At 40.1% G+C, this 25972-nt stretch overlaps 1 protein-coding gene across 1 annotated transcript in view; it reads right to left on the bottom strand.

The window, feature by feature from the left end:
- The window catches only part of TENM4 (teneurin transmembrane protein 4), a 1506484-nt gene that overhangs the window by 136478 nt on the left and 1344034 nt on the right, over positions 1–25972 (bottom strand). Inside the window, exons 19-21 of the mRNA XM_056495278.1 lie at positions 11522–11623; positions 6286–6480; positions 1878–2078 (exon numbers count right to left, since the gene is read on the bottom strand). Of these exons, the coding sequence (XP_056351253.1) occupies positions 1878–2078; positions 6286–6480; positions 11522–11623 (498 nt within the window). The remainder of the gene's footprint in view (positions 1–1877; positions 2079–6285; positions 6481–11521; positions 11624–25972) is intronic.

Here is a 25972-nt window from a genome sequence, read left to right on the forward strand (position 1 = left end):
CAATAAAAATCTGTCCCTTTTAGACCCTTCTACAGAACCTCCACCCCAGTGGGCTGGGGAGTGTGTTATTACACGCAATAGCATGCCTGCTCACTCTATTTTAACGAGGCAAGAAAAGTACCACATATCCTGTGAGTAAATCTGTCTTTCAAATCAAGTCATCAATTCAGTGGAAAGGTCTGGGCTAGAAATGGAAGTTTACAAATCACCTTAGCTGTGATTTTAGCTGTGAGGCACAATAACCCGAATGTTACAAGCAGCTCAGTGAGGAAAAAGGTCTTGGAATGATGCTCAAGTTTGTCTCAAATAACTTCATGCTGCCAAAGAAAGTTTGCACTAGATGGATTTATAAAAGCAGTATAAGGAAAGCTTATAAATCATCTGTACATGACCCTGCAGGTTAACAAAGGGAAAGTGAATTCTGTTTGCACATAGAAATAAACATTTTTCCAAATCCATCCCTGCAATCCCCTGTACAAACATAGAATAATGGTTCAATTATGAACTATGCTACAAACTACAAATACATGACTACCTTTCCCCTTGTGGTGGTTTTAAAAATAAACCCACAGAGTATGGAATTGAAGATGTTAATATGGGGAAAGGAAAAGCCTGGCATCAAATTTATTTTCCCTTCAATGCATGATAACTTTCATACCTACATCTGCAAAAGTTTTGATCAACCTAGTTTCAGTCCCAGGCAAGTAGGCCTCCTCTTCTGCTTATTCCTCAGTCCAGTCAATTTTACTTTATGACAAGCTCCTGATATCCAACCTAAATGGTGATTGTCAAAAGGGTTTTCTTATGTTCTTAGCACCATTTTATTCAGTTTGCTTCATCCTTGGAAATTACTCTTTTAAAATACTTGCAAATGGTTAACCTGGTTTTCTTTACTCATGATAGCAATTCCTCAGTGAAAATGTTTACATAATTTTTCTACTATATCCACTCTCCTAAAAGCCTTTTTTTTTGGGTTGCTTTGCTGAAAATTCCTTTCATTTCACTGCCTATACTGAGCTGCCCTGGATTTCTGGCCTAGTTCCACTCCAGTTGTGTAAGGTATAGGAACTGTTATTGCTGGAGTCTCTTTTTTTGTGAGCACACAATGCAGGACAAAAGCCAAAGCACTGATGCCCCATAGGTTCTGACTATTTAATGTATGCCATTATTTCTCAGTGTGGCCTTCAAGAGCTAATTGTATTTAGAAGAAAAGGGTCCTGAACAGTTTTTCCTTAGCCTTCAATTCATATACCTGATGCAGATTTTGAGCAGGATGCCCTTCCAGAGGAGGAATGAAGGTCACTGTTCCAAACCTCTAGACAAAACTGCCTATAAAAAAAGTGTCTTCTTGGTAGCCACTTGTACTAATAAATACTTTTACTCAGTAAACTTATTTTTTAGTTGGTAAAGGACAGTCTTTAATATGAACCTCATGAGGCACTCATTCTCCTCTAACCTAGAAAAGCACAAGTTTTGAATTCAGAAGGAGATCTGACAGATTACTAAATCTTTCTTCTTGTTTACAACCACTAAAGATTATTTAGTCATCTCCTAAAATCAAAACAGACCCTTTAGTGGCTACTGGGGTTCATCAAGAACTATCCCCAGAACAAGAAGTTATATGTCAACCATCAATTACATTTACAGCCATATAATGAACAATAGCAAGCCTAGGTGGCTTTAATGGAGTTATTTATGATATTACTCTATGCTCAGCAAATGTAGCAGAATTATTTATGTAGTTGAGCAATGGAATTTCTCTTTCCAGTCATGCCCTATATGTGCTTCACTGGAATCTATCTGTAGCACTTTTCTGCAGATCTGAGTATTTCACAAAGTTTAACAGAAGACCAACAGGAAGTCATCGCTGACGTTACCGATTGAGCAGTCGTGGCCAGTCCAGTTGGGATCGCAGCTGCAGAGTCCAGTATCCGGGAGGAAGGTCCCATGACCAGAGCACTGATCCAGACAAGTGGCTCTTGGGGTCTCACAGTTTGTTCCTCCCCAGCCAACAGAGCAGTGGCATTCTCCTCGGACGCACACGCCTCGTCCCGAGCAGGTAGGATCCATGCAGTCCACTACATGCGAGAAGGAAGAGGAAGCAGACAGGGAAAGCAAATGGGAATTTCAGAAAAAAACCTATCAGACTGCTGTCTACACAAACATATTTACATGGTATCTCAAGGTTTCAACCAAAAAAGCCCTGCTGTGAACAAAACAGATGCTTTATGCAAAAAGTCAGTGGCCCTAAAAGGCAGTGAGACCTAAAACACCTACGTGAAAAACAGAGAAAAATCTAGTGATGAAATCCATTCTTTTATGCAGGTCTGCACTAGTAAGTGATCTTTCTGGTAAGAACAGGCTAATATCAATTAAGAATAGAATAAGAATAATATTCTATTGTACACATAATGTGTCTTCATTTATTCTATTAGAATAACCTAAATTACTATTACTAATGAATTTGAAGCAGAGCCCTAGTTTTCTGAGAGAGAACTTTGCATAAAGATTCAGCAGAAGCTGACATTCTTATTCAGCAAAATACATGCTTAAATTGAAGAATGTGCTTAAATCTATACAGGTTTCATGGAGACTTAATGAAATTTCACATTGAAATATATCCATAGACCTTTCTTTCTGGAATAAGGATTAAAACAAAATCATGCCTTTTTTTATAATGGTGCTCTTCTGGTTTTATTTTTGATCAATTAATACTCTCTTTTAAAAATGTTTGAGGTTTATTTTCCCTTCCCAAAGAGGCACTTTCCTAACAAGATTGGAGACCACTTAGTTAGGGGCATAGCAACGTACACCGAAAGACCAAATGTACTCCCTCCCTGATTCCTGAGTTATGTATTTTGTAGGCAACTGTCAGCTGCTCTGCCCACAGGGAATTCACCCAGCAATCGAAAAATATGAAATGCATCAGACACCCTCCCAGAAAAACCAACTGGAGGAGTCAATTGTCTATTTATAGATAAAAGCTGATAGGACAGCCTGGAGAAAATTCTTCCTGTCTTTTGAAACGGTGTGTGGCAGCTCCCTGGGGATTGGTGACAAGTGTCAGTCTGGCTAAGCAGCACAGAAAAACTGTCCAGCTTCTGGCTCTGATACAGCAGAGCAGAACATGGCCACCGCACACACGGTTTGTGGTTCAATTTTTACCCCTGGAAAAGCTAATAAGAATTCCACTGACCTGTTTAAGATCCAGAAACCTTAAAAGGAAACACAACAGCTGCTCTGATAATTCCCTGGATTCTCAAACCCTTCTCAGTCTGACAAGTAATGGCTCAGTTATTACTATCCCAAGGCATGAGAGAGAATTCTCTTTTTTGTTTGATTCCTGGAGCTCTGCTCATAGCTGGAACAATCCTCAAAAATTTTAAGAGGCTGGAAAGGATGAGTTCATAAATCTCCTTCACTGTTAGCAAGCTGGGAGCGAGGGTGCCAATTTTAGCATGAGACCCTTGAAGCCCTGGCCCTGTTCTTTCTCAGCAGTAATAAGTATGAAAAGGACTAAGGGATGGGGTAGCAGCCTCGTCCGTTCTCAGCAGATGGTTTGAACATAGAGAACAAAGATCACAGGCTAACTGACAAGAGGCTACCTCCAGGCAATTAATCATCTCCTCTGAAGGTCAATTGGGAAAAAGGTGAGTTTTACAGGGGCCTCCATCACAGGAGGCAGACAATCTGCTATCTCAGCTCTAACACAGATGATTATAGGAGGGGAATGTGCATGTCAGAACCCCCCATTTATCATAATCCCAAGGCCATTTTTCATGTTGAAATGAGCCCTTTCAGAAAATGTCACACACAATGGCTACTTTAAGCTCAGCCTCACTAGCTCTATCTCTTTAGGCTTTCTGCACCATTGGAAGGACCCTGGGACAGGATTACAGGCTTCTGCTTTCTTATTAATCAATTGCTTAGTGGATTTGGAGTACAATGGTATATTTTTAGGGAGTTCTGCTTGAAAAATTTAGCTGCTTAGCTCTGGGAGAAGCAGAGATGGGGAGCTGGGCATGAGGGCAGAGCTGACAAGATCTAGAATACCTGGAAAGGAAAAAAAAAGCATATGTCTGTGTTGCTGGTTGGAAAATGTCCCAAATGGTCAAATTCTTGGTTGGAAAATGCCCTGTTTATAGTTTAGCCTTGTGCAGAATCTTTGCCAGGGAGATAAATCATGCAGCAAGGTTAGTGCCTCTTCTACACTTTTCCCCAATATACTTCATGCTTCATTGGTCACACAAGTTATTAGGCTTATTCTGTGCCCAAAGAGTAACTTCTCATATTTCACTGCTTAAATTTGCTCCCCTCCCTGCAATGTCTCGCTGGCTTAGGCCATGCCTTATAAAATATGGGCTAATAAACTAAGGAAGAAGAAAAGAAAAACTCGCATAGGATTGTTGGCTGATGTTTTATAAACATTGCTGAACTTCTGTGGGGGGAAAAAAGAAAAGACAGAAGAAACCTTGGAATGAAAACCTATTATAAACATGGACCAAGCAGTGAAGCGATGAGAACTGAGAAATAATAAAAAGTAATCAATACCAGATGGCCCCTCTTAGAAGAGAAATTAAAGAGTAAAAGCAATTTTAAAAATAGTATAAATCAACATTTTTTTACTGAATCTAAATATGTATATATATATATATATATATATATTCTCAAGATTTCCCACATGGCATATCTCTGAGTTGCTTCCCCCCACCCCTCACAACATAATACAAATTATACCTCGAATATCAAAAACACGCATGCTTGGAGAAATATTAAACAGCCCATAAGAAAAACCATGTTCTCTTTGTTCTTCCTCCTTTTTCAAGTTTTGACCTAGTGGGACTGACATTGTCCCCCGCTACATTGGTAACATAAAATAACTGAGCAGTGCCTGGCTTTTCTGCTTTAAACGTGACCAGGGAAATAAAGGTTCCTGTAGAAAAAGGGTAAATCTCACTGTGATTTACACACATTAAACACTTCTGGCTGGAGGCAAAATCAGGATCTTTTCATTTCTGTTTATCCAGAAAAGATATGATCTAGTAAATAGGAGGTCTACAGAGATGCTTTAAAGATACTTCAGTAGTCACAATCTTTGGGTTCTGCATGCCCCACAGCTTCACTGAATTGTTCTTTAAGCCAAGATGAGGCTTTCTCAAGAGATGGCTTATTGTTGTAAGAGCTGATAGTGTTTGTCCCTAACATTTACTGACACTGAAGCCATGCTACATCAGAGATGTCCCACTCCAATACGTTTAGCACATCAAAAGAATTGCTACATTAGATGCCATTTTAATGTCTGAATCCAGTTCAGCCTATTTTCATTGCCTGTAAAATAAAGCCATTCAGATAAATCTTTATCCTGCATATGTGAAGACAACCATAAATTAATTCAAGCCACTGTCATTCATAAATGTATCAAATGACATCTTTAATCTATCAAGTCGTGAACAGGCCTTACATATGTACTTGTAGAAGCACAATTTAAGAATAATTATTTATCAGGTCACCAGCATAGAATTTGGAGAATAGTTTTCAAAAGTTTTGAACATTATTCTTTAAATAATTCACTTTTTGATACATTTTTATACTCTCTTAATGATTTATACACTTGCAAAACTGTCCACTTTTTCATTTAGCAGTAAGAAGCAGTCACAGACTCAGGAAGATAAAGGTTTATGTTGACAGGTGAGTTCCTACACAAAATGATTAAAGATAAGTACTAAAAGCAGCTGTAAATCTAAATGTAAATGTGAAATGTTTGGGGGCTAATGTGAGAAAAAAAGTTATGGAAGAGCCATTAAAATAATATCTGACTTTGAAGCAGAATTTAATTCAAGTCCTGAGCATTTCTAAGCTTTTAAAGCTGACAAGGATCAGGGACTTTCTCTCACACGCCACCATTTTGTGTATGTAAGCAACTGAAATTGCCTGGCACAGCGCAGCAGAGAAGAAAGCACTGTAAAAGTAATTATACGTTTAGATGTGTAAATGGAAACGATGCTTTAATAAGAGCATTTGAACATATGATTAGATGTTCTGGTCTTTCAACTAGATTCTTCTATCTGAAGAATTTGATAGCTTTTCATCCAATTATTGAACAAGTATGATAGCTAACGAGGAGTTATGACAACATATCATTTTTATGTTGTATCCATCTATTGTATCTCTAGGTGCCTATTACTGCTCTGTTTAAGTGCCAGTCCAATGCTGAGTTGCCTCCATCCATATAATTACAGAACAACAATCAAAGCAAAAGGCTAATTCAATGCATCTTGCAAATACCTTCTTCACAGCTCTCGCCTTTGTATCCTGGGTTGCAGATACAGGTGCCCATGATGCATGTGCCGTGGTTATTGCAGGAGACATCAATGCACTGGTTGGTTGGGACATCACACTCTGCTCCCTTCCAGCCACTGTGGCACAAGCACCTTCCTTTCATGTACTGCCCATTTCCACTGCACAGCACTGGGCAGGACGCTATGGACAGACAACAAAAATCACATTAAAACAAATGGAAAATCACTTCCAAAAGGAGCACAAGAGCCTGGCATGTGTTTTACATTCTTTATGCACAGTCTTCACCAGGGCAGGTTGCTGTTTCCTTTGCCAAAACCAAATCATTTAAATGGATGATATCCAGCTTGTTAACTGTATTCTCCTATGAGTGTTTAAAACAAACAAACAATGCCCTTAAATTAGACTATCTTTTTGCTTTGTGTCTCTGATAGCTTTCTTCACTAACTAAACTCATAGTTTTCTTGTATTCTGATTTTACAATGTACTTACGTCTCCTTTCCACAGCATCACTGACCTTAGATTGCTTATCACTATCCCTGACCTGCTGCCAGACTTTCCTTGACACCGCCTCTGCTGTGAACTCCAGTGGCACACAAATCACTCCCCTGGTTTTTTTCTGGGTTAACTCTCAGCTTTATGGGTTTTAGTTGCTTTGCTCAGAGCCCAGAATGCCACATTGAGACTATTTCCCTGATTTTGCTCATGTCATACCATCAGCTATCAACTTTCTTCTCTGAAAGGGTTTTCAAGCACTGGAGCAGGCTGCACAGGAAAGTGGCTCAGTCACCATTCCTGGTGGAATTTAAAAGTTGTGTAGATGTGGCATATGGGGATATGGCTCAGTGGTGGACTTGGCAGTGCTGGGTTAATAGCTGAACTTGATGAAAAGAGTTTTAAAGGTCTTTTCCAACCTCAACAATTCTGTGGTTCTAACTGAATGTCCAGCCCCCATTTTTGGTTATCACCTCTGCTGGACTTGTTTCATCACCAGCCATAAGGCAAAATTGGCCTCTACTGTTTCCAAGCTCCCTGAAATAAAAGCCATGTAAATCTGTCCTCTGAAATTTGTATAATTTATAAAGGATTTATAAAGGATTTTTAATCATCCTTGTTCACAGCAAAGTCAGCTGACTCTCAAGACCACTCAGATATAGGACTTCTTCCCTGTAATAAAGGGAAGAAGAGGAAGATGACAAACTGAAGCTGTGGCATGATGGATTCCAAGATTAAGGGTTTTCAGAGCTAAATTTGGAAACTACCAGGCAGAGTTGGATGGGATGAACTGAAGGATGCAGAACAGGTTCCACAAAGAAGCAGAGAGCATCAAGGACCAGACCTCAGCCTCCATGACCACAGCTTTTTGTAATCACTGCTCTCCAAGCTTTCTCCAGCTCCTTTCAGATGATGCCTTCTCCTTATTCCATTCTCCACACCAGCCACACTACGTTCCTTTTGTCCTCTGTTCTCATTTTGCCAAGGAAGATGCTGATTTCAGTCCCTCAGAAACAACAGCCTTTTCCTGTTCACTCTACCTTGAAACTTCTTGCTTAACTCCTGTTCTCTATTTCATTTTGCTGAAACTCAGCTGCAAGGACATATATATTCAACACAGACTGCTTTTGTTCACTGTTGCACATCAGCCTTAGGTGAGAGCAGCTGACCTTCTCATCTGCCCCTCAGAAAGGCAATTTATGAACAATTTTATGCAGCTCAAATGTGAAATGAATATTCCATTCTGCTGCTTAATTCAACTCTATTAGGCATGTGATGAACCCTCTTTTGCTTTGTTCCTGACTTTGATTATGTGTGGGAAGGGGTATTACATGGTTAAGGAAAGCTTTCTTCTCCTTCTCTTCCCATCTTTTCAGACAGTAGCCTCACAAAAAGTGCCATAAGCTGTTTCCACGCATCCCCTATAGCCAAGTCAGTTTGAGTGTTCCAGAACTATGGCAGCCTCAATAAAATACAAAGCATTGCCAACTCTGACTGCTAAACCAGTTTGATATGCAGTGAACCATATTTGCCTGACTAAGATAAAAGAGGTTTAGGAAAGAAAGGAATTTGGCAATTGTTATTACTAAGGAGCACTCTGTCCACTTTAAAGAAAAGAAAATGCAGTATGCATGCCAAATGCATAATTTTCAAGATGGTATCTACCTATACAATATGAGACTTAAATTGTTTAAGATACACTGTGTTGTGTGCATGGTTCACAGCACACTCACTCTGTAATTTCACTTTTCTGTGAAGGGATGGAATTTTCTGCCCCTCCCATCTCGAATTTCAATGCTCAGTAATGGATGTTCTTTCAAGGCACTGGCAGGGGACAGCAGCTCTTTTCAACAAGAAGAAAGAATAACTGCCTTTAACCATGGAGAGGTTGCTGAGAAAGACTTACATGTTTCCTGACAAGACAGCTGATCACTCAGTAAAGGATAAATCAGATAAATCACTGGCCATCTGCAGTGAGACTGACACTCCACAGAACCTTCTGTGGAGATCACCTTCAGCATCACCTGGAAAGCACTGCTACAAATGTCAAGGCAATGGTGAGAACAAGGCCTCCTCTGTAGCATGCAACAATGAATAAAGACAAAAGAGGTTTCTGAATTTTTTCCCCTATTACTTGTGCAACTCTTTTCCAAATATAAAGATATACAATTATTATTTGATCATTCAGATTCCAACAATGCCTGTGATGGCAAAATTATAGAAATTCTCTAGTGTGGTAATGACTGCAGCAACCTAAATGAAAAGTTGAGCATCAGAGAGTAAGATAATTTGTTTGTCTGTTTACTTTATACTGAACTTGAAAACACTACCTCTTGTTTCCAAGAAAACCTTCAAAAAGCCTATGGAATGCACCTCTGGTGACTTGCTCTCATTTATTTTGTTTAAAAAAATCGGTTAAAAATACATTAATAATTAACCATTACTAAAAAGAGAAAGGCTTTCTGCTCCAGAGTTTCCCTTTCATTTGGATGGTGAATTACAGAGCTGAATTGAAATAAAGGAACATCCAAAAAATCCATGGAATTCTTCATGTGGGCAGGAACCTGCTTATCTAAGGATTACTGCTCCATACAGGGATTGTGAAGGGCTGCAGATGGATACCATAACAGCCTTACACATGGTGCCTTTTGAGGCATTTGTAGGTCAAAAGAAGAATCTTGGATGCTCCTGAAAACCAACAGGAAGTCAATGCTGGGATCCTTGGATCTCATGCTCATGGCAACATGATCTATTTAACATGCCAAGTGAGTGGACATGCATACAAATATATATTTGGCATTCCAGGTATTTTTCTGTCTTCCTAACGGGAGAGTGCAACCTGTGATATGAATCCGGATGACTCTGAATGAAAAGACAGAGTTGAAGAAAAGGTGTTCATAGCAGCTAGAGCATGTGTTCTAGTGAAATGGGAGACTCACATGGCTCCATTGCAAAGCCTGAGAAAGTGCAGGATATAGCCCGGGAGGGGAGGTGAGCTCCTCTGAAAGTGGATTCAGAACAAGAGTTTAAATACTCTGACCCACAGGGAAGAAAGTTCTTCTACTCCACAGACTCTACTGGGAGCCTTGGGGGAAAAAAGCCCTGAACTTCTGCCCCTACTGAAAGTTAGGAGGTGTGAGCTGGAATATGCTATGGGACAGGGAAAAAAACTCCTTTTGTCTCCAGCTCCAGGGATTTGAAAAGGAGCTTGGAAATGCAAACCAAGTGTAAGGAAATGCAAACCAAGTGTAACCTGAGTCAGCAAGAAGTTTGACAGAGCAGCTCTCAGGGACGCAGCTTGCCACATCCATCTTACTGGGCTGTGAACTCTGAAACCCCGCCGGGTTCAGCCCGGCCTCCTGCCTTGGCAGGGAGCTCCCGCCTGCCCTGGGGTGCACGGCTCCTTATCTCTGTCTCCTGGCTCGCTGCTGGGATGTGACCCAGCTCAGCTGGAGGGGGAGAGGGCCGGGGTTGGACAGAGTTTAGCTCTCTCTTGGGAAGGCGCCAGCCTGCTTTCCAAAGCAGACACAAGCTGGGGTAAAGCCCTGACCTGCAGCCTCACCGCAGCTCCTTGGGTGGGCACTAACGTTCTGTGCTGCCTCCCTGCCCAGATTTATAAATCTGTGCTTAGTTTGTTGGACTTTTCGAGCCAAAAAAGGCCTTGAAAAGGCTGATGCACAGTATCCTGTCATTTTCCACATGTAAGGTTTGAAACGTGTTCTTACTAAAAGTGTATCAGTTTGTTTTTAAAAAGTTTAAATAACCTAAAAAATTCAACTCAAAGAAAACCCTTCCAAAGTCGTTTATTAAAAATACTTATCGCTTGAGGAGAAAAATGTATTATATTGTTTACTGGGATAAGTCTCCTTCCCAACCCTCCCAGTGTTTTCATTTTTGGCCAGAGCAACCAGCTGTTCCTGCCATTATTCCATTCCTAGCCTTACTCTAACACTGCACTATTCCCCACAGCCAGGCTCAGACAGACTTGCAAGGTACTTTTTGTATAATCAGAATCTTGAAAGAAAGTATCATTATAGTGTTATGCCACACCACGATAAAAGTGCTCTTCCAAACAAACCATAATGCTGCATTTATAAATCATGTTTTCCAAAGTCACTTCCAGAGAGAAAATTTCCAACGTGACATTTTGCCTGTCCACAAGCAGCCCAAGCGGTTGTGCTGCTCCTAAGGGCACAGCAGTCACGATTAGTATAGAATCATAGCATCATTAAGGATGGAAATGCCCTCCAAGATCAAGATCAACTCTTAGCCCAGCACTGCCAGCCCACCACTAAGCCATGTCCCTAAATGCCACACCTACACTCCCAGATATGGTGATTCCACCACTTCCTTGAGAAGCCTGAATCCTTTGCTGAAGAAACTTTTCCCAAGAGCCAATCTAAATCTCCCCTGGCACAACTAGAGGATATTTTCTATTATCCTATCCCTTACTTGGGAGAAGAGACTGCTCTCCACCTTCCTTCAGGTAAGACGTCCTGTTCCCTCTTTTCTCCAGTGTAAACACCCATGGATCACTCAGCTGCTGAGCAAAATTTTAGCAAATTTGTGGCAAACAAGATTCACAGATCAACTTGCTTCCACTCTACTGCAGCATCCCCACACTGGGTGACTAGTACTTTGTAAAAGGCATCGTCATTAATATAATTTCCAGAAGAAAAATCTTAACTGAATGGGAGAGGGTAACAGTTAATTAAGTATAAATTCCTACCTCTGCCACAGTCAGGACCCAGAAAGCCAAGGAAGCAATGGCAAGTCCCAGACACGCAGTCTCCATTCCCATAGCAATTACTGGGACAGTTATCCACTGATTCTGGAAAACAAAAGAGAATTCAGACACTTCTTTAGGCAAGAAAACACCTCTGAGTTTAGGACAGCTCCGGATGGGCAGGACAGTTGAAACTTCAAAGCAACTGCTGCACTTGGGGTGAAAGCAATAATTAGTGTGGGCTGCAATAACCCTGCTCATCCATTTACACCAATGGATGGTTCAACTGCAAATCCTGTGATTAAGTATGAGCTGCTCAGCACCCACAGGTCTGGCATTCTCTCGGCACCTGAAAACTTCCAAATGTCTTTTCTTCCTCTATATTTTTACGACCATTTTTCCTCTTTGAATTTATCACAGGGATGCAATAGACACCATTCTCATGGCAGAATATGCACTTTTGGTCCAGTTTTATCGACTTGATTAAGTGACCTTGAGGCATTTATTTGTGACAGAAAGAGCTGGGTGATAATAGATATGTTCCCCTATGAACTTACTGAATAATACAGACCTTTGGTTCATCCCATCTGCCTGTTTAACAATACTTCTAACCAAATTTTTCTTATTTGCTCTGCAATATTATATTGAATATAATGCATTATATATTATATAATATATAATTTATATCTTTAACAGCACAAAACACTGGGGCTAATTTCTATTTGGTAGAACAGGAATGGGTCTATTCCACCTTTTCTTCTGTTTCTAGTTATCATCTTAAATTACCTGACTTTGGCAAAAACACCAGCTATTCCTTTTTCAGGGGAAGTTAACAGGTAAGCAAAATGTTATTTAGCACTTCTCTTTTGAGGAGAATTCAGAATATTGGTGCTAAAACATATCTTTCATAAAAGAACAACACAAGCTGGTAAACACATCAAAAAGAGAATGAAAATAATCTTATTTTCTTACACTAAACTCTGAGTGAAAACTGAATGTGAGTGGGGCTTTTAAAGACTTTGTAATGAATACTATGGTTCATTCTACTGTGCTATTTCACATTTTCTCTGAGGGAAATGCCTATCAGATGAAAACTGGATTTGGTTATACAGCAGGGACACTAGTGGTACACATGGAATGGGGTGAAAACCTCAGCCCTGTGAATAATGACCTCATTTGCACAGACATACTTCACGAGACCTTGTGGGAGCAAAGTTATTTGTAAACTCCCAATCAGTGCAAGTGAAGAGAACCAGCAGCAGCAGAGATGTGCAGATTAGTTCCTAATCACAAATGAAAGGAAGCTGGTTTCTGGACGGGTGTTTGCCAAAGAGCAGAGATTTCTGAAGGACATTTTAAAGACTGTGGTGCAATTTAATCATTTGTAAAGGACAACAGCAATTTTAAATAATAAAACCAGTTTAAAGCATTTATGTTGTAAGTCCTGGCTTTATGCAGCAAGAAAGGTAGAATGAAGTGCTGTCAATTTCTAACACTCAGTAGTTAAGCAGGTATTCACTTGATATTGTATGGAAATATAGTCACAACATGCAGAAAACCCTTTAGGCTTGAGCTGCCAACTTTATTCCAATCAAAGAGCAGCCAAGCTTCCTAGAATAAAGAAATAATTACTCAGGCCTTGTGCATTTATATTGATATTTAGGAATATCATCTCTCACTTCATAGCAGGTATAAACACAAATCTATCTTGTAAATGAAAAGTTAATATTAGCCCATGCTTATACAATCTTCAGAACTCTGACATGGGTTAATGTCACTGTGGAAGTGACATTAAAATAAAACTGAATTCACTTTATGCTTTTTTTACAATACTTATATTTTTTTTTTCTTCAAGAAATATATACAGAATAGGAAAAATAAGTTACTTATGTACATACTTACACACATGAGGAACATACAGAGTGTGAGTTCTATGAAACAAGATAATGAGACATGCTAGGAGATTTAACTGCTCCTGTTGCTGAAAGGGTCAGTCCTTTTCCTCTAATCTTCTCACCCTAAGAACAACTCTAAGATCCCTCTTCTTGTGCTGGTTCTGGCACTTGTCGGACCTTCCAACGATGTGGTTAAGCTCAAAAGGTGGCAAAAAAAAAAAAAAAGGCAGAATGCAGCAGAAAAAACCTAGAGGGTTTTTTTTCCCCTGCTGCCTGAAAACTGGGAAGAGAAGGGCCATGCTATTCAGTATTAGTTGTTCCATGACACCTCACCACCCCACTGCCACACTGGGTCAGGGGCTGCAAGGTGGAGCAACACTGGACAGACATAACACACATGACCTCTGAAGTCAAGGGGAATACCTAAGGGCTTCATGCAGGACAGACACCCAGCGTTAACACCACCTTTAGAATGTTAAAAACTACTTTTAAAAGCTTTTTCCCAAGTTTTGCTCTAATGGACTAAACTGAGATCTTGAAGAGGAGTAAATACCCATATAGCTTTCTTGGTATATTTTTGTAATATAATATTTAAGCAAAATAATAAAAAGATCCACAGAAGCATCTAGAAAGTATCTAAAAAGTAGCATAACATCAAGTTCAGCAACTGTTCCAAAGTGTGACAATGCACCACATCAGCTAAATGGTAATCTTTGTTACTGGAAGCAATATTTTGCAGTTACACTGGGTTCAGCTGGTGATGCCTAGGACAAGACAGGCAAGACTCTGCAATTCAATATCCACTGCAGATTAAACTGAATTACTTTGTCCACTACAATGACTATGTATAAAGGGATTCATAAGTTCAGAGTGACCACAGAAATGGAGCAGACCTGTGCTTAGGTAACCAACCTTTCCAGAATCTCTGGGTGAATCCATGTAAGAACCTTTACTCTGGTAGTGCATTCTTTTCTCCTCTGACTAGTTCAGCATAGACACCTGTAACTGGTCAGATCCCTGCTGACAGGGACTGATATATTAAAAAAAAAATTCACATCTATTTTCTAGTTCATATGCAGATCTGGCATTTCTCATTGTAAAGCTGCAGTGATACGCACACATCTATCACTATTTCCTCAGTCTTGGTTTCCCAGACACTTCTTTGCAAATGTGGTCAAACTGCTTCCTGCCATATAGTAGCTGACTCAAAAGGAATTAAAAAACAGGTGGATGAAACCCATTTTACCTTCCTCTCTGAAGCACCTCAGTAGCTCTTACTTGTAGCCTGAATACCCTATATTATTAATAATAGAGTAGGCCCTAGAAAGATTTTCATCCCATTTCACTGCTTCCTCTGATGTCCCTTGTTTTTCTAATATAGCCAAAAGTAACATCTTTAATGTATTCTCATTTTACACTACCTCTATTTGCCCTGGAATAACCTGCCTGATAGAGATGAGATGAAGTGAAAAGAAACTCTACTCCCCCTGTGACTTGTGCCACTTGCTGCTTTTTAGCAGTTAAAGATGCAAACTTTGCTGGTGATTCAGAGCAATTAAGGTCTTCACACACTTCCAAAAGTTCTTCTGCTACTGAAAAACTATTCTGAACAGCGCTGTAGGTTCATGCAGTGCATCTTTGTGTCAAAGCTACTCCCAAACATCTCCAAAGTATTTCCATTAAGGAAGTGTTAAATAAACACACTTTTTTTTCCTCAGAAACTTCAGAGCTAATGAGCACAAACGAGGCTGAGACTGAGGCTTGTGAGCAGCAAATCTGCAAGCTGTGTGTGCAACACTAAGCATGCTCCTATTTATATTCTTAGGCAGAATCACAACCTGGAATTTCTTTTTACCTTCAATATTGCAGGCATTAGCAAGTTACACTCACACAGGGCTTCTCATAAAAACCTCTCTTTTCAACCTAGGACTGAATTTTGTTTCAGTGGTTACAGACTGCCATTTGGGCACCTCAGACAATTTTCTAGCCCTTCTGCCATGTGTGAGTGCACACACATTCATGCATACTGCTCTAACACATACATTTCAAGCTAAACAGGAGGAGACGAGTGACTTGGCATCAGAAATTAGGGAGTTGTGAAGGGAGAGCCCTGGAAAGTAAAGAATCAAACAGACATTTTCAGAAGCTAGGGCTTAGCCAAATGATTATCATATGGGATAGAAGGGACACAACTTTAACATTCAGGGAGTCCCTAACTCAGTGGCACAAGGCAGCTGTCTTTCTTTTGAGTATGTTCATAGTCAACATTGCTACAGAGGTGACACACTGTCAGTCAGTAAGTAAAAACACGCCACTGCAGTTATGGCTGGCTTGTAGTCTCCATTACACAGTTTATTCTGTAAGCTGTTCACATAATTAAAGGAGTATTTTCCAATATATACAAAATTCCATATGGTGTTTTATGAATAGTACCATGGGAACTCCTTTAGAGAATTATGATAATGTTTTTGTTTTGTTTTATTTAATTGTTAAAGTTCACTGTGAGACCATGAACAATTCTTCTTTAGAAAGAGATACATATGTTCTCTGTTTCCAGTCTGATTCCCACAGTTTTCTCTTGGCTTTCAAATCCCTGAAGAGATCTGACTGACACCAGCCGGTAAGGGCAGACATTAATAACTGGAGGGCCAGCCAATGTCTGATGGATGATGCCTTCATCAGGATTTGCTATTGTGTCCAAAGAGAACACTGAAAACACAGTTTCCATGCCACCTTTCAACCACCAATGCCAGCAGAAGTAAAACGTCCGAAAGCAAACAACTCACACCAGGGACACACTGGCAAAACTTGAGGGGGTGGGGCTCCTGATAGGGAATGCAGAAGCTTGCCTATGGAATTAAATGTTCTGACAGCTTCACAATCTAATTAGCAACTGAAAAAACAAATCATTTTATGGAATCAAAATTTTATGGTTTTGATTGTGAGGGACCTTGGATTGGACCAGTTCTGCCATGAGCAGAGACACCTTCCACTTGACCAAGCTGCTCCACAGCCCATCCAACCTGGCCTTGAACACCTCCATGGACACCTCAGCCACGGTTTCTCTGGGCAGCCTGTGCCAGTGCCTCATCACACAGTGAGGAATTTCTTCCTAATATCTAATCTAAACCTTTAAAAACACTTGTCAGTTTAAAGCCATTTTTCCTTGTCCTATCACTCCGTGCCCTTGTAAAAAGTACTGCTCCAGCTCTCTTGTAGCCCCTATAGGAACTGGAAGAGCTCTAAGGTCTCCTTGGCACCTTCTCCAGGCTGAGCAATTCCAACTCCCTCAGCCTGTCTCTATATGAGAGGTGTTCAAGCCCTCTGAGCATTTTTCCAGTTCTCCACTACACTCATATATACTCTCCATTATACTCTCCTCATACATCTCTGAGAGAAAGCCTAAATGACATGAGACACTTGGTGTTCAGATCCATACCATCTCATTCTGGAGAATGGTATGGAAATGCCCTGTCTGACAGAGCAGGTACTCCCTACCCTAGGACAGCCTACCTCAGACAGGAAAAGGAGGATGTACAAAACTCTTTCTGGACTCATAATAAGAAATAGAAAACATCCAGTAAGTGTGAAGGCCTAGACTTCTCCAAGAGCAAAACTCTTCTTCTGAAGTACCCTTTAAGGTCCTTTCTGCTCATGAGCTTTAATTATCAAAGCAAAGAAACAAAAAAACCCCTAAGTATCCTCAGCAGCTATAATTCAACAAATTGCATAAAAAAAAAATGATCTGCTATTTTTGCCATTTATTTCAGGGGATGTTCTTCAGTACAACTAAACTCTCGGCTGGCAGATTTTGAGGGAAACTTGGCTGGAATCTCTATCCCATTGCTAGTTTTCCCACTGTAATCTCCCTGTACTCTGAGTGAAGCCATAAACTGGCATGATCCAGCCCATACCCACAATAAGACTTCACACTACACTATCTTTTATTTAAGGGTATTATTGAGTTCAATATGAAATTGCTAATTGCTACCATTCTCATTTTTTTTAGGTTGTTAATCTGAGGCATGGACAAATACAACATAGCATTTGCTTCACATTATAAATAGACTCATGTGACAGCAACAAAGCTCCCAGGCTAATGGTCTGCTCAGGGGACCACTTTGCTGCTGACAAAAAGCCCCATGAAAGCCAATTCTACTGTGGTGAGCTCTATAAAGATCTGTCGGCCTGGCTCACAACTACTGACATGAATTACCTTTATCCAGATGCAACACAATAAACATATTAAGAAGGTAGACAAATTGCTAAACTCTTGATGGAGTTCTTTTTTATATACTCACCATGTTTGCTGGTCAGCAGTACAGCTACTTTAACAGTATTTCTGCCTTATTTATTTACTATGCAACATTCAACTTAATAGCTTGTTTCCCTATCTTTGGGCTAGAGGCCAAGGCAGATGTTTGCCTGACACCAAATCCTATTAGAGGGTGCAATAACACAATTGTGTGTTAAAGATAAATATTTTATAGCCTGCACTTGCCACCAAGCATCATCATTCCCGAGGCATTTAGAGGCAACTATCTATTGGCAAAGAAAAAACAGTTATCTAGCAGGCAACTGAAGGCAGTAGCCTTTTTGGGAGTTAATAACCACCAGGATTGCTTTCTAAGAACAAATTAAATGCCATTCAGTGTGGTGTGGCTGTATGAATTCAAATGTAACTGTTTCATTTGATAACCTCAAAAAGTTGTTGTGGAGATGGCAGTGTTTGGTGCCAGGAACATGTAGGAATAACACTGCAGTAGGACAATTGGACATTAAGGAATCAACACGAATCTCAGCTCTGAAATGAAGGTTCAAGGAGTATAAAAAAATCATACCAATGAGAATATTCCATATTAGAACTGAGATGCAAAGAAAAGAGCAGGGTCTTTTTAAGTATTCTGTCTGGTCCCTTCAACTAGTAGTCTACTCCACCACTACATAAAAAATGGCCTTAAAATATTGTCTTCATTGTTGGTGAGAAGATATGTGTAGCTGCTCAGGCTAAAATAAATTGTCACAGCTACTCATCTACCAGCCCAGGAAGATATTGCATTCATACTAATTGGTATGATAAAAGGTCTTACCCTTTCCTAATAAATGTTGACTGTCTCTATACAATGAGGCATTAATTCAAAAATAGCAAGTAAACTAAAAAACAAGCTAAACCAAATAATTAGAATTGTTTACTGCATCAAATATATATATTTATTGTCACACAAAAGTATATTGTTTCTAATGGTCCACTGATCTATTTTCTGCCTAGTTGTGTTCCCCTGGCTAACAAAAACGTTTTGCTGAGAGGGAGGGAGGGCATAGGAAGCAAGGCAGCAAGCAGGTAGATTCCATGAAATTGACCTTGAAATCCTCTGTCAGCCACATCAGTGCAAAAGGGCCATGAGAAGTGCCCAGAATTCCTCTCACTGTACATTGAATTACATCGCTTGGGAGACTAAACGGACACCACATTATTTCACCTTACTCTTTGCTGCTGCACTAGAGCAACCTTAAAAAGCCACATATTATTTTTCCTAGATCTGCTTGTCCAGGACAAAACTGACACCTACAAGCTCATTGCAATAACATCTCTCTTTCACAAAAATGCTCCTTGTCACAGCCCTGACTACGCTAGCAATAATTTTAATAGGAAGTCAAGCAGTATAACATGAAAGGCAAAGAGGATTCTGAAGCTCTGTGAACACATTTAATTTACTTCCCAGTTGCAGAGCTTGCAGTCTTGTTTATTTTTCAAAGAAATGATGCTACTCAATTGAATTTCACTGCAGGAGAGGTTGGATTCTAAGCCTAGAGAACTGTCACCTGCCCTTGTAATTGTGGTAACAATGCCAAGGCAGACGTGGAGGTGAGAGGGGATAAAACAGGTTTCAGATGTCTCCAAGCATCAGATTTGACACTATGAGCCAAAAGAAAAAGAGAAAAAATGAAAAAAAAAAAAAGGTAAGGGAAAAGAAAATGCCCTGGAAACAAAGGAAATGCTGGGTATGGTATTCTCTTGCTCCTCCTCTTCCTTTCCCAGATGAAGCTTTAAAGGACTGATTCCTTCTTAAAGTACATCATCACCTGCTGAGATTTCAATTTTTCTGCTTCATTTGTGTTTTATACAGCTTTTATACTTCTAGCTCAAGTAATCCACACCTGGCAGCCTGGGATGTGAAAGTCTTGACAGCATCATGGAAACTCAGTCATTATTTTTGAGTGCTCTTTCACAGTTTCCTCTTCTGTAGGGCACCTAGTGTGATGCTGATACTGCTAATGCCAGTTGATGTTGTGCCAGATTTTGATTTTTTTTTCTTTTTCCTAAGGCTGGGAGGTCTGTTTTAATTAAGGACCCATGCATATAACCCTGATTTGCTCTCACATCCCAGCGGAACTCTAATCTTCACATGCAGGTATAAGGATGCTAAATTAGGAAAAGGGCAACAAGCAGGCAGTCCTTTAAACAACTCCTTAAAACACTCCTAAATCTGGAAAGTGAGAGAGAAGGACAGTAACCACAATATTGAATTGCATGTTAGTCTCTCTCCTCTTTTTCTGTAAGAACATTTTAAAAAAGCAATTTGCAAGCGCAGATACACCCCCATCTCCATGAGGGTACTGACAACAGACACCTGCCCCTGCCAGGAGTGACTCTGCAGGCTGGGCCATTTTACAAGGTGATGGTGAAGCACAGAAGTTTTGGTGCTCAGGGGCAGTTGGGTTGCTTATTAAAATCAAGAGCTGCTGATTTTGCCAAATTTCACAGTACATCATGTGAGCACATTTTCCCTTGAGCTGTCTGTACTTTGGCTTTTAGGCCTGGTTTGAGATGCCTATCCAGGTACTCAAATGGCTCTCACCACAATTGTATCAGTCTTTCTCACACTATTTTGAGCACATTCCACTCCAGGCCCAGCTGGAAATACTAAAAAGTCAGTTTTTTTCTGTCCTATTTTCAACTTCTGTTCTACAGAAAGAGGGACCAAGAGGGAATAGTTTAGGGAGTAAATAAAGAAGAGAACAAGCCTGATCATTTCAGAAACCTTTGCCACATTTGGTCTGAATTTGGGTTGCCCTTTGAGAGAGAGCTTTATCTTTATCTCTCTGATTCATTCCTTTCTCTTACTGCTTCCTTATTAAGAAGAAATCTTTCCAGTGCAGAATGCCTTATAATCTGAAGTTCTCATATGGCTGAAATCATAAAGTGTAATGGGATTTCAAAAGCAGTTGGGCACTGGTTGATGCATATGACCATTTAACTTGATGGTAAAATCTCCTTTGACTTCACCAACTTTTAGGAAATCCTGCTAATGTATTTCTGCTGTCCATAGGGCCAAACAGGGAACACTGCTTTCCTTCCTTACGATGTGAGCAATGCTAAAAGCACAAAAGGGTCCTGAATACATTTCTTAATGAATCATACATTGACCATCTGAAAACACCTTCTGTTCCAAAGCACTTGAAATGTGATCACAGGTTGGAAGTTAGCTGGGAAAAAAAATTCAGTGAATGATTTTAAACAAAGAGTAGCTGTTGGACTGAAGCCTTCTTTTTTCCTTCTACAATACAGCTTCCAAAAAAGATAAGACTTTAATCCATACTTGTAACCTAACTATGACATGGCTGTGGAGATCTAGGAAGACACACTGTGAACAGTTATTTTCTTCCTAGATTCCCTTTTCTGCAGTTGGAATATTTTTAAACCTGAATTTCACCCCAGTAGATAAAACTCTCATATCCCCTATTTGCCCAGGGGATTGCAAAGAAGTTTTTTTTTGTTCTTTCCCACTCTCATAAATTGTTACAAACTAATACAGGAAACAACAATTATTCAGCCTTCAGGGTTCAACTTCTGGAGCTGTACCACCACGAGGGAAGTTACTTCACGTTCAGTACATTACATTTTCTGCTGTCATAGCTCAGGGAAAGGCTAAATCTGGCCTTGAGTTTCATTTTAAATGATGTTTTAAGTTGGTGTATTACAGGAGGAAAAAAGCAAACCATTCTTGCATACACACACAGAGAACTACAAATGTAATCTCCTTTGGTCAAACAAATGCTATGAAACCTTGGCAATGTTATAATTTTGAGTGCATAAAAAATAAATTTCATTTTGCAGCAAGTCTTTAGTGACTATATCCAGCCCAATAACTAAGGATGTACTGGCTGGAATGACTGATATGTGAGGTTCAGTTAGGCAAGTGCCTGGTGCTAGGGACAAGCTCTCAAGCAGGATGCCTGGTCTGCAGCTACTGCTACACAACAGCCTGATTCCCTCCAGGTTCTATGCCAGACTTGCCCCTGTAGAGATGTCCCCAGTTCTCTGGGGCATCTCAGGTGCCACCAAAGTCCCATGCTCAGGCAGCTGCATTGAACTCTTGGTGGTCTCCTGTCAGGGCCAGACAAAAAGCAATACTTATGGCTCCATTCCTGCCCCCTGCAGACTCACTGCACAAATGAGGTCAAGTCTTGCTCCTTCTCAGAGCCTCCAGCAAGCTGTCTAGAAATCAGTTTAAGATAAACTATGAAACCTTTTCTAAGACTGTTGTAGCACTCAGCAAAAGAAAGCAGTCACACATCTAATACACAGACCAGTGGTTATAATTTTTAAAAATCAGCATATACCAGGAGTGACTGCACAGACCATGTCCTTTTCATCTGCTTCACCTGTGCAAAATGAAGATTGGTCCAGTTACTCCTGAGGTGCTGATGTTGTTGGCTTCTGTTCTTACGTGGTCCTGCATGCAAGTATGTACACATGAATACAGCCTTTGGCAAAGTGAGGCTTTAAAGTGTCTGTTGTTCTAGTACAGAAGGAGTTCTCTTTTTGTTTGCCAAAGCGGACGAGTAACTCCCACAGCCCTATTTCTGTGCTTTAGCAGGGGAGCATTCATGGAAAGAAAAGCATGCAGAAAGCTGCTCCAGCAGCTCGGTAATACGACACAGGAATAAAACAAGCTGTGCTTACATTAGCCCGCAGTCTGGGCTGCGTGGAAGGAGCTATATACAAAAGTGTAACAACGAAAACCATATGCACCGTTTTACACATTTCTCCAGAACCCCTCAGACAGCACTTACATGCCATGTTATTAAGGTAAAATTCTGCTGTTCTGAAAAAAAGTGAGCAGAAAAACACAGGGACAGAAATAACACAGAGAGAGAAAGAACTGAAAGAAGAAGAAAAAAAAAATGAAGAAAAAATAGAAGAAAATAAAAAGAAGAGAAGAGAAGAGAAGAGAAGAGAAGAGAAGAGAAGAGAAGAGAAGAGAAGAGAAGAGAAGAGAAGAGAAGAGAAGAGAAGAGAAGAGAAGAGAAGAGAAGAGAAGAGAAGAGAAGAGAAGAGAAGAGAAGAGAAGAGAAGAGAAGAGAAGAGAGAGGGAAGGAGGAAGGAAGGAAGGAAGGAAGGAAGGAAGGAAGGAAGGAAGGAAGGAAGGAAGGAAGGAAGGAAGGGAGGGAGGGAATGGAAAAGAAAAGAAAGAAAGAAAGAAAGAAAGAAAGAAAGAAAGAAAGAAAGAAAGAAAGAAAGAAAGAAAGAAAGAAAGAAAGAAAAAGAAAGAAAGAAAGAAAGAAAGAAAGAAAGAAAGAAAGAAAGAAAGAAAGAAAGAAAAGAAGGCTTTAACTTCAGCAATAAATAAACCTTTTATTGACCCTAAAACTAAAGTAATTCCCCCAATCAATAAACCTTTTGTAAAAGCTTTGTCAGATCAAGAGAACTTACCTGCCTGAACACAGCATATGGACTTGCAAGTTCAATGCTACCAGTCCATGTAAGTACAGATGTAGGCAAGGATTTTCAAAAAGACAAATCTACCTTCATTTTTCTACCACTTTAAAGCATGATTAAAACCAGACAAAATCTGGAACATTAAAGACATTCAGACACTTAACTTCTACTGAGACAAATACATACGGCATCCAAGCAGTCTTTAGAAGCATGGCCTAATTCCTTTTATACAACAATATAAATGCAAGTACCTGTCCATTTTTCTATTTTCCCCACCCAAGTTATCACTTGTAATTATAAGACATATTGAAAGAGGTGTGTACATATAGAAATCAAAATTAAAAAAATCAAAGAAAAAGTTCAAATCTAACATTAAATAAATTATTGCATCTCTGCTTTAAGACTAAGCTAGCTTTACACATTTTAATTTTCTACTGCTAGCTTTTATTCACTGATCATCAGTGAAGAGATATACTCTACACAGAAAGAGCAGACATGGAAGTTTTCACAGCCAAGCATCTGACCTTTACAGGCTTCTTATTATTTAATTATCTTTGAGACATATCCTAATTTCCTCTTTATTAGAGATGCCTTATGTTTTCAATAGAAAAATCCTGAAATAATTATTTTGCCTGCCATTATGGCTTGGGAAGTGGGGTTATTATGCAAGAATTGTTTCAGAAACTTGCAGAGAGAAAAAAGGGTTATTAGAAGTAACATCTAGATTTGAAACAACTGCTTTACCTTCCTGTTCCTTGGAAGTGCTGTAGATCTAAGCAGCAGCAGGCAGAAAGCTGCAGTTAACATTTAGGGAGCAGTGTACCATAGGATCATGTACAAACTTTACTGACAAGCTGAAAGGGATTTAAGAACCAGGAGGAATGTTTGATCTGTTAGGAGTTGTCTGAAAAGGCAGACACAAACTCCAGCACTGGAACATGCTCACCCTCTTGGCTCAGTTCGCTGGGAAATGAGGCTGTTCATCAGTTTTGAGGAAAAATGTGAAAAGATTAAGAGAGCACTGATAAAGCTGCTGTTGACTTCCAGCTGCTAAAGTTTTAAGGGCTATGTCACTACCTATCCAAAATCATCATCACTGTTTTACTGAGAATAGCAAACAAACTCTGGATATGAGAAGTGCAAACTAATGTGAGAAGTTTCACCTTTGCACAGCCCTCTTTCCATTTCCAAATCCAGGCTCAGCTCATGTTTGCCTTTTATTAAGCCCTATAAAGAGAACAGACTAGATTTACACATGGGCTGGATGAAAGTGAAATCTCACCAAGCACACAACAACACTGGCTTGGAGTGGGGAATTCTTGCAGCTCACAAAGCTCAGGCACAGGGAATTCACCCCACATTTCTGTCTTGCCTTATGATACTGAACCTATCAGACTGGGCTGGATTTGACTAGGATGGAGAGGGCAGTCTCCTGTCCTCTTGCCAATCTTCTGTACAGACTAGTTCAATTCTCACAGAGGACCTCACACTCTGTGGCCAGATGGATGTTTACAGGAAGACACTTTGCAGTGCTGCAGCATAACCTGAACCTGCTCTGAGAATAAGCATTTTCAGTCAAGCAGACCTGTCAACAGAATGTCATTCATGAGATCAAATACACAAGGAAAGAAAACCCTAGCACAGCCTGGCAGGGACTCATAAATGCATTTTATGCTTTCTACATGAATTGAGTGACTGTATCTTTTCTAAGTACTATCTGAGACCTATGAGCTTGGCCACACTCAGACAAGCTAGGTAAGAGAGGAAAGCAGGAAACAAAGCACCAAAAAAAGGGTTGGCAGCAACAAGAGAGTATCAGATGGACAGAGTATGAGATGTCTGTTTGTAGGGGGGCACACAGAGCCAAAGTTGAAAAAAACTATTTGCAGAGCCTGCAAAGTTCTGCTGTTATTTTGTAGCAGAGATCAATAACATCAAAAATTAGGTGATTTTCCTTCCTGGCACAGTTCTTATATGTTGCTGCATTTATTTTTTTGTGCAGAGCAAAAAAAGAATTGTGAGTGTGAGCAGGAATGGGCTACTAACTAATTATCTGCAGAGGGTTAGCACAGGGTGGAAGTGCTCCATGTCCCTCTCTGAAACAGAAGCGCTAAGATGACCATACTCATGGAATAGAGGAGAACTGAGCTCTTCCACGGAGCAGCTGGATTCTCATTAGCAGTTAAGGAGCTCTGATGCAGCAAAGTACTTGCTGAACTTTCAGCCTCTTTAGCCTAAGGAGAAGTTCAGAAAAGGGTAGCTGGGACATTAAAATCACTTTTCCTCCTTCAGAGTCCTGAAGCTCTAATAGTACATGGGGGACTTTTAACTTGAGTAACTGAGGCATTAAGGAGCTAAAAGGAAAGTGCAAGCCAAAACAGATCACATCCCATGTTACTCTGCACAGTATCCTGACTCCTCAATATTTACATGAAACCAATTTAGATTATTCCAGACATTAGCAAAGCAAGTGTAAATAACACAAATTGCTTTGACACTCTAAGTGGATCACACTTCTGTATCCTCTCTGAAGTGGAAATTGCTAGAGTTTAAGGTAGCTTACACATAAGCAGCAAAAGCAAGGGAATCAAATCTGAGCTACTCAGATGCTTCCTTTTCCCTTTGCTAAGAGCAAGCTAAACACAAAGGCACTTTCACACAATGCTGAAGAATCCATTCTTGTCATCTCTCACACAAGGAGTGCTCCCAGTCCCATGCTTGTCTCTGTGCCCTGCAATTTCTCCTCTGTGAGCTCAGTCCTGTTGTGAAGTGCTCTTCTGCTGGTACCATCCCTGAGTGTGAAGTGCTGTCCTAGGCACTGCATGGGGCAGGTTA

Source organism: Oenanthe melanoleuca, chromosome 1, assembly GCF_029582105.1.
Source record: "Oenanthe melanoleuca isolate GR-GAL-2019-014 chromosome 1, OMel1.0, whole genome shotgun sequence".
Taxonomy (NCBI): Eukaryota; Metazoa; Chordata; class Aves; order Passeriformes; family Muscicapidae; genus Oenanthe; species Oenanthe melanoleuca.